Genomic DNA, 10878 nt, shown 5'->3' on the forward strand with positions numbered 1-10878 from the left:
CAACGATTCCTGTGAGAAACTTTCCTCATGATTCTGCAGCATACAACACCAACAATAAGCTCCTTAACAGTAAAACTTTGCTCAGGCAAACTTTTTACATATCCCATTATCAAGTTTGAGAAATCAGAGATTGTGTCCTGTAAACATATCAACATAAACAAATCTCTTCAAAGCTAGCATATCCTAAAGAATTCCTCCAATTACAATAAGATGATCTATTTCACATTTTCTTACTTTAAGACATCTTCATCAATAAAAGGTCAAGTAAAACCGAATGAAAAATCAATCTCTGAACAATGTCTTTCCTCTCAGAGTTTAACATTAATCTATTTTACATAGATAACAAGTCCCAGACATTAAAAGTTAATATCAGTTCAAAAATCAATCATCTGTTAGGTAAGTACTAGGTTTTGAAAAGTTCGCCAAAAATGACACTAAGCATAGATAATTTCCCATGTTAAGCTAACGGTGCCCCCAAACAGAAAGGAACCTTGATAGTTCAAAGTGACTAGAGATATGCCACCTACACAGGACACAACAACTACGAGATCACTTTTATCTCGATCTTAAGAACAAGACATGACATAAGATCAAGCAGGAAAATATATTCAACCCATCATCATCAATATCCACCAAAAATATATGGAGAAGATATATTAATATGCAAGTAAATATAAGCTTGAATTCAGCATAAAGAAATCTCTGATTGCCATATTATAATGTGCGTAATATTGTAGTGTATACATTTTCAATATCCCAACATCACAGTCATAAGTAATATTATATACAACCAGTTCACATAACCAAAAAAAACTTCCCTCTACCACGTTTCAGCGTTACTTGGAAACAGCATTTCTAACTACCATCTGACCATTCTATTCGTTGTTTGATGTCCGTATGACTTGTATATTGGAGCTCCACAGTACCCAAAAATTGCAGGCGCCATAAGCCCAGGTAACTGTCAGTATCCAATAACTGATGCAGCTTCAACCGAGCCATTTTCCCCCGGACTATGATTCAGTTAGCTGCAACTATATCATATGGGTTGAACTGGTGATATGACCTGTCTCCATGCTTTATCTCTCTCAACCAAAAGTTTAGTAGACGCATAAAAATGGAAAACAGCAGTTTATTCCCCCTGGTGTTATTCGTCTAACAAAGCTTATTTGATTATGAAACTGCTTAAAAGCGGAAGATCATTTCTTATTGTTGTTTCTCAAAAACATGAGACAAACATCAAACTTATGCAAAAGATACTAGTAATATCACCCCATCATACGCTTAACAACACATATCATTGCAGCAAGACACATTCTGCATGGTTCGTTTTATCACCAACATGCAGGTTACCAAGCAAAACAATGGGCAATCATTTTGATCTAGCTATCAGGTTACATCTAGCTATCAGGTTACCAAGCAAAACTAACACCATGAAGAATATAAAGCAAATCGAATACACAAGAATAGCGGGATTCAGACAGAAACATACCAACTAACAACAGCTACCGTCAGTGCACCCGGTAAACGACCAGCCGACTGTACGAGATCTTGTAAGATACCAAACGTTCTATTTGCTTCAGACATAAGCGTTACTGAATTTAGAATGGGGTGACCGCCAGCAAGCCAGGATATGTTAAACATCTGCCTACTCCCTGTAGTAGAATAGTAAAAGTTGACATGCCCATAAACAAAAATACAAAATGAACAAATCATGTATCGCGCTATTCCAGATTCTACTGCATGATTAGACCGCAATACCTTCGTTGGAAAAATTCTCAGGATCAGATGCATCAGGAGTAAATAGCAAAATAAATGTCTCCATAAACTTTAGCGCCAAAACTTTCACCCCTACGCTACCAGGCTATCATGAAAGAAACAGCAGACTTAAATTAGAATTAGAAAACCTTAAAATTGACAGAGAAGCAGAGCAAATACTCAACCAAAAAACATTCCTCAAGAGAGCAACAGACAAAAAAAAAATTAGGCTATACACAGCCAGTATACCTCCAATGCAGTAGAAAAGACAACATCTTTGAACTTAACCATCCATGTCCATAGTTCCCCAACCCAGCGATCAACTTTACCACGGTGATGAAACTGTATCATCAATAATAACACATATCAGTGAGAGAGAAAAAAGGGAATCACATCCATCGCTGTGGGGAATATACAGGAACACTCACAAAAGCCTCCAAGATCTACTAACATATAAAAGTAATAAACACCACCAATTCAGCACAAAAGTAAAGAGAAAGGGATAAACAAATCCAAAACAAAATCACCAAGCTAGCACTGCTTTACTATCTTCAAAATAGTAGTACCAATATAAAACCAACCAAAGCTTTGAAAAAGGAAACAATAATTGGCTTTTAACTGAATCTTAAAGGCAACTACGAGAATGTAAAATAATAAATCTGCAAACCTGCATTGCCATCTCCTCCAAGATGCTGCAATAGAAAGCTGTGCCAACAGAAACAGCTTTCTTTGCAACAATCGGATCCTCATCCCTTGCTAAGACTAGTAAGACAGTCACTAGAGCATAAGAATGATCCATCATCCTCAAACCAACCTCCTCAATGATCCTGTCACCCAAAATGAATTCAATCAACCACAGAAGAACCCTAAACACAATCTTCTGACGAGTTCGTAAGAGAAGAAGAGAATCTACGCTATGATTTGGTTAAGGACTCACTCGAGAAGGGATTTGCGAACCAGGATTTCACGAGACGAGTGGAGTTCTGTGAGATAGGGGAAAATCTCGGCGGAGAGAGAGGGGTCGAGCGATAGCAATATCTCCTTCACCTGTCTGAGAGACGAGAGCTTCACTGCCAAATCGCCGTGGTTGTTGGCAGCGGCGAGGAGAGAGAGCGCCTGCGTCCTGGCTGTCGCGGCAGCCATCGCTGAATTGGAGATTGGGGTGGCGGAATTATCGAAGGGGGTGATAACTGTGCCTCTTCTCGCGGTGGTTTTCTCTTTTAGGGTTTTGAAGGTTGAGGAAGAAGAAGAAGAAGAAAAATCTCGGCGACACGGGAGGAGCTCAGAGCAATTAGGCGTAGAGAGGCGGTCACACACGAGAAAAAAAGAAAAAGCGAGATGGCACACACCCTGTCGTTTTATGTCTGGGAAGTTGCAATGAGCGCTGTTTATGTTACGTAACCAATCTCGTTTAAACCGTTGAATTGCAAATTCTGCTTTTAGTTCTAGCTAGACACACGGTTTTAGCACACTTGCGTTTGGTAATACACAGCTGAATCACGCTTCTTTCCTGATTATCAAATTTTCACGCAAATCACATTTCTTTATCGATTAATTGGTCTCATGCGTAACCAATCTAGTAACAGAATTTTAGCACAACTTAGTTTTTTAAGCTAGTTAGTAACACAAAATCAAATAGGAAACGTCTACCGGAATGGAGCTTGTAGGTTCCTCTGAGTGACATTCCAGTCAGCTAGGAGCAATCATGCATCACATATCAGAATTTGTCATTCATAGTACCTAATATATTAGTGCAAGAAAAATCTGGACTAATATCTCCTCGTTTCTTATTCCATTGTGAAATTCTTCATGCAAAACACATTAGATACCAAACATTCATGAAACTAGAGTAGAAATGGAAAACACAGTATAAATCCAAAGGATAAATTTAAACACCAAACCTCCCAAAAATATATTGAAAAGACAGTATAAATCTTCAATATATTTCTTTATTTAAAAAAAAATTATCTGATGTATTCTTCTAAAATTAAAAAATATTTTTTTTAACTATGTATAAAAATATTAATTTTTATTGGTGAATTGCATAAAATAGTTTATAATACTATATAGAGTTAAATATAGTGAACCAAAGATGCATTTACTTAAAATATCATTTTAACATTTTTAATCAACTTGAAAAAAAAAGATAAGGAAATAAAATAATCAAAAGTTTAATGTAAAAAAAAAACTGAAAAGATTGGTTCGGTTTTCAGTTTTGAATCAAACCAAACCGTCAAACTCAAGACAGTTTGGTTTCGTTGTTCGGTTACATTTTCCCTTTTGGTCCCCGTGCTCCTCCTTCCGACACAATATCTAAAGAGAAAGGAATCAGAATCAAAACAATTCGATCAAAAGTCTTTAACATTCACGCCCAAATCAGCGAGCAAGAGAAAAAAAAATGGAAGGATGGGATCCGAGCACCAAATCGACCCTAACGCGAATCCCTCTCCTGACGACAAAGGCGGGGCCAAGAGACGGCGATGCATGGAAGCAGAGGCTTAAAGAAGAGTACAAATCTCTCATCGCATACACACAGATGAACAAGTCCAACGACAACGACTGGTTCCGCATCTCCGCATCCAATCCCGAAGGTACCCGTTGGACTGGCAAGTGTTGGTACGTTCACAACCTCCTCAAGTACGAGTTCGATCTCCAATTCGATATCCCTGTTACCTACCCCGCCACTGCTCCCGAGCTTGAGTTGCCTGAGATTGACGGCAAAACTCAAAAGGTTTGTGCTTTGTTTTTTGGTTGAGATCGGTGATGGTTTGCTTAATTGTGTTAAAGTGTCTTTCTTTTTTGTTTTTATGTAGATGTATCGAGGTGGGAAGATCTGTCTGACTGTGCATTTCAAGCCGCTCTGGGCTAAAAACTGGTAACTTTATTATGCTTATAGACATTGTTAGAGAAGCATGCAGTGTTTTAGATCAGTTTAGTCTGGTGTTAACATTGATTATGTACAAGGATTATCAAAGTGGTCGCGGTCGTGAGATGTTATTTAGATCGGTTTGTTGTCTATATTGATTCAGTTAGGCTGGTACACTCTAGTGTTAAGCTGTTTGTGCAGGTCTCAAATGAGATTTAGTGGACATCTAAATATCTAATCAACATCATTTTGTGTGTGTTCTCGTTTTTATCTTGTTGGAAACAAACTTGGGTTTATAGAATCCATTTCTATCACGAATACGATGAGCACGTTACTCTTTTTCTTGGCGTTGATGAATGGCTTTTTTTTTGTTTATGCAGTCCTAGGTTTGGAATAGCACATGCACTTTGTTTGGGGCTAGCTCCATGGCTTGCTGCAGAGATTCCAATTCTTGTGGACTCGGGTATGATTAAGCACAAAGATGACGCAGCCTCATCTGCCGAATCTTAGTCTGTTTAATCTGTCTTATCAAACTCAGAATTGAGGTGTTTATCATTAATAGCTGTATTCAGAAATTATTGAGGTGGATGCGTCTACCCTTTAAAACTTTTACATGAAACCCAATAAAGATTTAAGCTCTTGCAATGTTTTTTTTTTCTTGAAATACTTATTACAACTTGAGAATGTATGATGTTCTTTCTTACTTTGGAACTGGTTCGTTTAAGGTGTGAATATTTTATTACGAATCTTTGTATGGGAGTTGCTTCCTTGTTTCTTCTTGGTGGGAGGAAAAATCCAACACTGCAAAACTGAGGTCTGTTTAAGGGTTGTTCGAATCATAGACTGGTTTTGCAGGTACTATGCTAACTTGAAACCAGCTAGTTGATCATGGAAGATAGCGTATATATATATTCATTTTATCATCGTTTCACCAACATCTAGGACCCATGGATCTAGAGCACAGAGATGAAACAGAGATCTATTGTCAGCGAGGTTGCCTCATATCTCATCATAAACACTAAGTGTGAGACAATTAAAAATAGAGGCAAAAGCATTTTGTAGCTTGGTACAGGTAGAACGTGGATTCTGCTAGTTCAGGACGCAGTAAATAGTACCTTTCAGTAGGATGCATCATTTGATGATCCAGTAGATACCTGAACAAACAAAGCGTCCTTTAGCTCAAACAGCAGACTTGAAATGACTGAACTCAAGATCCAAGTAGGAAGCCAACAGATAAAAGACAACTGATTGCATACATCTCAGGTAAATCTGCAGCTGCGACATCCCCAACAAGAACCTAGTTGTAAGAAGTTGAATGACAACCAGAATATCCTTTATCATCTGTTCCAAAACTTTTTTTTACAGCGAAAAAGTTATGAAACAACCAAAAACAAAAAGAGTAAACCCAAAATAATATTAACTTAGAAAATTATGTCAGCTATTTGATAGAAAAAATCTCTATGTATATATGAAAATTAAAGATACACATCATTCTGGGATTTATGATTTGGTTTTTAGATTTTTTGTTTTGATCAGGATTTATAATATTCGGTTATATTTTATTTTCAGGTTTAAGGTTAATTTTTGCGAGGTTTGATGTTTAAATGTAGAGGTATTTACAGCATAGTTTTAGATTACTTTATTATATTTTTGACATAGTGCATAGCATATCATCAGACATAGATCTCATATTGTCAGCTGAAAGCCCGTCTATGTAATATTTTTTTATATAATTAATGAGACTTAGAAAATATAGTAGTCTATATTTCATTATTTTTTTGGTGTAAAAAACATGGCAAGTATGCGAAAATACAAAATCATCTTTAATTATTCCTTCTTATCTTTCGTAAAGTTTGATGTTAAATTCTAGAGGTATTTACAACATAGTTTTATATTACTTTATTTATATCTAAACAATTTTTTTTTGCAACATTCTATACAGTATTCTATACTAGAGATTTTCTGCAAAGTGTATAGCATCAAACATAGATTTTTATAAGACGGTTCAGGATGGTTGGGTCAGATGTATTTTTATTAGATGGTAGAATTGTCGCGCTAGTATTTCTCATAATTAATCAATATATATATTAAAAGTAAGTAGTATTATATATTTTATTTCACATGGCAAGTATGCGAAAATACAAAATCATCTTTAATTATTCCTCCTTATCCACCACCACACACGTCGTGAGCACGCGCTCGAACCAGGCAAAGCCTCCAAGTTCCGTAATAGATTTTCCGGCGAAGCACAACACCTAAACCTCCTCCCGTCATGGCCTCAACTAATCCGTGTCTTATCGGACAAAGAATCTCCGTCCCTCAATTTCACCTCCTCTTCAACTCAAAGCCTCCGAACCACGAGCTCTCCACCACTAAACGCTCGAATTTCTGCGTCTCCATCGCTTCTTCTACATCAAACCGGAACCCTGGAAAATCATATATCACCTGTCCGCGGCGCAATTGCGCCGCCGTTGATGGCCCCGAGACTAGTTCGAGTGAGGATAAGTGGGATTGGGATCGTTGGAGCCGCCACTTCGATGAGATTGAAGAAATCGATGGCGTGGTGTCTCTTCTCAAGGTTGTTTCCATCAAACTCAATTGATTTTGGTTTGCTTTATAGTAAGTTTCTGGTTCTCGAGTTGTGTAAACAGGTACAACTTGAGGAGGCCATCGAAAGAGAAGACTTTGGAGAAGCGGCGAAGTTGAAAGCAGCTATTGGAGAAGCTACTGTGAATGATTCTGTCGCTGAGATCATGTGCCAGTTACAGGTTAAGATTGTTTGGTAAACATCAGACTCTCTTTGTGTTATTTTATTTACTTATATGTGTTAGCTTCTGCGCAGGATGCAATTCGTGAAGAGCGTTACCATGATGCTTCCAAGTTATGTAGGCAGACAGGAAGTGGACTGGTAATTTTTAAATTCACCAGCTTTGTATTTAGTTTTTTTCTTGATATAAGCTTGTAAGATAGCCCTAGATGACACCTACACGCCTAAATCAAGAAAAAGGCAAAGAGTAGAAGACTTCTTAAGCTTTATTAGGAATGGAGAATGTTTCATGTGTGTAAACTACTAAGGTAGTTTAGGTTAGTTGAAGGAAACTTATGTTGCCTGGCATAAGTGATGGTTTCAGGAACTTATTACCCAAATCTGTAGTGAAGAATCTGTGTGTTTTTATCTGGACTTGGATTGTTTAGAACTTAAAGCATATTTTTCACGTTTCTGAGGTCTATGTAGGTGGGTTGGTGGGTTTGTTATCCTCAAGATTCCGAGGAACCATTTGGCAGAATTGTACGCATAACTCCAGGCGTTGGACGGTTTATTGGCAGGAGTTACAGTCCAAGGTGAGAGCATGTTTTGCTGATGATTCTAATCTTTAATTCAACTGCTAGTGGTAATTGAGCCTCGTAACTGCTTCTTTCAGACAGTTAGTGACAGCAGCAGCTGGAACACCTCTCTTTGAGATTTTTATTGTTAAAGACACGGACGGTGAATATGTTATGCAGGTAACTTTTAAGCACAACACTTATTAAAAAGCAGTTCTAGTGACAGTATATCCTTTTACCTGTGTCTTCTATACGACTAGTGTTACATGATTGCTATTCTTATTACCGATCAACTCTTTTGAGCTGTTGTGTACATATCTGCATGTGTACAGGTGGTCTATTTGCAACATGCCAAGCAGAAACCATCCATTCCCGAGAGTTCCTATGTAAGTTCACAGCAATCATCGAATGCCTCAGCTGAGAGCCCATCAATATTAGATGCAGGAGGAAGTGAAGTGAAGGTGGATAAGAAAAAAGATAAACTACTAAACGCTGAGGAACCAACTGAAGAAGGGATCCAAAATGTGATAAAGTTTCTAAAAGACAAAATCCCAGGGCTAAAACTGATGAAAGTAATGGACGTTGAACTCCCCGACGAAGAGATCATAGGCAGTGATGATGATCTTGTAGAGCTGGTTGGAGAAGTTATTGAGGAAGCTGGTTCTGCTGATGAAGAAGAAGATGATGATGACAGCAGTGAAGAAATTGCATCTATGGATCGTGCTGATAATAGAAAGGATTTAAACCCTAAGGTTTTCATCGGAGGGGTTCTACATAGCACAGAGGATTCCTCTATAGATGATGAGCTTGTACGTGTTACCGCAGATATAATGGATAACGAAAGAGATTCCTTTACCTTGCATGTTCCTGGGAGAAGAAAGAGTGATGTTGATACAAGAAAAGACAGAGTGTCCAAGGAGCAAGTAACAGCTTTAGCAGCTGAAGGACTTTCGGATCTGATGCCACCAGAGGTTGCCAAGGCGTTCTGGGGCTCAGAGAGACCTTCTTTGAAGGTGAGTTCCTTAAATTTACACTAGAGTTTTTAATACATATAGGAAGCTTCTATTGTTAACATTTTCTTGACTCCTTAGATATAAAGATGGTTCGATCATTTTTGTAGGTATCAAGAAATGTCCGTGAGATTGTCAAGCTTGCTATAAGCCAGGCACAAAAAGGAAATCGGCTCTCTGAGTATACAAGATTTAATAGAATCATAACTCCTGAAAGCGACCTAGACCCTTTTGATGGTAATACTCTTTCTTTTGATATGAGTTCAAAATGTATTTGTACAATTCAACTTAGTATATGTTCTGTATTTGAAAGTGCAGGCCTATATGTTGGTGCATTCGGACCTTACGGCACTGAGATAGTACAACTCAAGCGTAAGTATGGCAACTGGAATGATGCAGAGGAAAGTGACTCCACAGATATTGAGTTCTTTGAATATGTTGAGGCTGTGAAGTTGACAGGGGATCCAAATGTGCCAGCTGGCCAGGTTATTTAATGTTTTTACTTCTATTTTCGTATTATGTACGGGATAAAGAATTTAAAATAGGGTCCACAAATTCATGGTAGGTGACATTTCGTGCGAGGATTGGGAAGGGGAGTCGCATGAGGGATCGTGGAATGTACCCGGAGGAAATGGGAGTGGTAATGAATACGTTCCTCATCTCTTGAGCTTAGGTTTTATGAGAACTACATAAGCTGACCTAAACCAAAAGAGTCTCCTTAGAGATCTAAATTGATAAAAGATCTAGAACAAAAGTCAAAAACCATCTTTGATTTGAAACAATAGCTCGAGACAATTCATGGTTTAACCATGTTGACATTTGAATTGAAAGCTTATCTAGAGAGATGTTTATGTGTATGCAGCTTGCGAGTTACATGGGAGAAGGAAGAATAGCAGACTTTGGGTTTAAAAACCCAAGATGGGTCGGAGGGCAGCTTTTAAAACTCAACGGAAAGGTAAATACACAGTAGAGCTAAACCCATTAGTTATTTGTGTTACAAGTTGATGGTTTTGGGGTTTGGCTGACAGGGAATGGGACCATATGTGACGGGTGGGGATCTTGGATTTCTATATATTGGTCCTGAGAAGAGCTTCATGGTCGTTTTCAACCGTCTGAGACTGCCTGAGTGACTAATGCTCAGTCTCTTCATTGTTACTATATTTCTTCTTTTTGACCTTCTTCCATACACACTTTACTTACCCCTACAGTTTCAGCATTACTGCGAGTGTTTTAGATGGGAAAAAGCTTTGTTGTAACTATATTGTGGCTCATGTTTTCTTCCATACACGAGATATTATGCATGTTGACTTGCAAAGTTTTTAGGTGAGCTTAATCAAAACCGAAAATAGACTCGACCCAGTCTTCCAAAGTTTGTGCCAATCGATTAAAAGGAACAATATTTACATTTTTTTAGTACTAAATAATAATCTTTTGATGAGGTAGGTGTACGTGTATGTATTTGACATGTTCTCTTTCTCCTACAATTTAGGTGAACTTGTAAACTGAATTTGAAGTAAAAGATAACAGTTTTTTTTTTAATGTACCTGTGAGAACGAAATGACAGCGCAATATCAAAGAGCATGGCGGCATCAGAGAGGAGGAAGGAAGAGAATAAAAGATATTCTATCTATCGACATTCCACCGAAAAAGTTGAAACTTCAACTCTCTCAGCCTCGACCTATTTCTGGACTTATGGTATATCGGGGAAGAAACAATCGACGTTTTTAGGGATTGTGCTTAACCAAATGTGTTTAGCTTGCGTTCAGCTCCACACAATAAAAGAAGGTGTTGAGTTGTTTGAAGAAACCAAGTGTGTTTTGGAACAAGAATGTGGTTGAATAATAGAGAAACCACATATTCAAATCAATCTTCTCTCCGAATAGGAATCTAATTATATGATTTGAATCTACTCTTACTAGTAGG

General features: G+C 37.8%; 3 protein-coding genes across 6 annotated transcripts in view; 2 read left to right on the forward strand and 1 right to left on the reverse strand.

Moving 5' to 3' along the window:
• LOC103835387 overlaps positions 1 to 3794 on the reverse strand; it is an 11559-nt gene extending 7765 nt beyond the window's left edge. For all 3 annotated transcript variants that reach the window (XM_009111548.3, XM_033277439.1, XM_033277440.1), the window contains exons 1-5: positions 2693 to 3794; positions 2423 to 2582; positions 2005 to 2097; positions 1759 to 1861; positions 1490 to 1652 (exon numbers count right to left, since the gene is read on the reverse strand). In XM_009111548.3, the coding sequence (XP_009109796.1) occupies positions 1490 to 1652; positions 1759 to 1861; positions 2005 to 2097; positions 2423 to 2582; positions 2693 to 2898 (725 nt within the window). In that variant the 5' untranslated portion in view covers positions 2899 to 3794. The remainder of the gene's footprint in view (positions 1 to 1489; positions 1653 to 1758; positions 1862 to 2004; positions 2098 to 2422; positions 2583 to 2692) is intronic.
• A 240-nt stretch (positions 3795 to 4034) lies between these two features.
• Positions 4035 to 5369, forward strand: LOC103835388 (ubiquitin-fold modifier-conjugating enzyme 1). Its single transcript, XM_009111549.3, has 3 exons — positions 4035 to 4486; positions 4569 to 4630; positions 5002 to 5369. Exons 1-3 carry the CDS (start codon positions 4154 to 4156, stop codon positions 5129 to 5131), a joined length of 525 nt encoding a protein of 174 aa, XP_009109797.1. The 5' UTR covers positions 4035 to 4153; the 3' UTR covers positions 5132 to 5369.
• Positions 5370 to 6739: 1370 nt separating this feature from the next.
• On the forward strand, positions 6740 to 10310 carry LOC103835390 (protein EXECUTER 2, chloroplastic). Of its 2 annotated transcripts, none has more exons than XM_009111550.3 (11): positions 6740 to 7199; positions 7273 to 7389; positions 7464 to 7529; positions 7857 to 7963; positions 8044 to 8125; positions 8278 to 8958; positions 9066 to 9192; positions 9274 to 9440; positions 9521 to 9595; positions 9818 to 9910; positions 9984 to 10310. In XM_009111550.3, exons 1-11 carry the CDS (start codon positions 6894 to 6896, stop codon positions 10083 to 10085), a joined length of 1923 nt encoding a protein of 640 aa, XP_009109798.2. In that variant the 5' UTR covers positions 6740 to 6893; the 3' UTR covers positions 10086 to 10310. The 2 variants fall into 2 exon arrangements, with proteins under 2 accessions (XP_009109798.2, XP_033133333.1); XM_033277442.1 differs by having other exon boundaries at positions 6958 to 7199; positions 7273 to 7382; positions 7453 to 7529.
• Positions 10311 to 10878: the final 568 nt, after the last annotated feature.

Source organism: Brassica rapa, chromosome A08 (assembly GCF_000309985.2).
Source record: "Brassica rapa cultivar Chiifu-401-42 chromosome A08, CAAS_Brap_v3.01, whole genome shotgun sequence".
Classification (NCBI taxonomy): Eukaryota; Viridiplantae; Streptophyta; class Magnoliopsida; order Brassicales; family Brassicaceae; genus Brassica; species Brassica rapa.

Coding starts and splice junctions, on each gene's coding strand:
- LOC103835390 (XM_009111550.3), top strand. CDS start 6,894: ATGGCCTCAACTAATCCGTGTCTTATCGGACAAAGAATCTCCGTCCCT. Junction 7,964..8,043: donor GGCAGGAGTTACAGTCCAAG/GTGAGAGCATGT, acceptor TGCTTCTTTCAG/ACAGTTAGTGACAGCAGCAG. Junction 8,959..9,065: donor CAGAGAGACCTTCTTTGAAG/GTGAGTTCCTTA, acceptor TCATTTTTGTAG/GTATCAAGAAATGTCCGTGA.
- LOC103835388 (XM_009111549.3), top strand. CDS start 4,154: ATGGAAGGATGGGATCCGAGCACCAAATCGACCCTAACGCGAATCCCT. Junction 4,487..4,568: donor TTGACGGCAAAACTCAAAAG/GTTTGTGCTTTG, acceptor GTTTTTATGTAG/ATGTATCGAGGTGGGAAGAT. Junction 4,631..5,001: donor CCGCTCTGGGCTAAAAACTG/GTAACTTTATTA, acceptor TTGTTTATGCAG/TCCTAGGTTTGGAATAGCAC.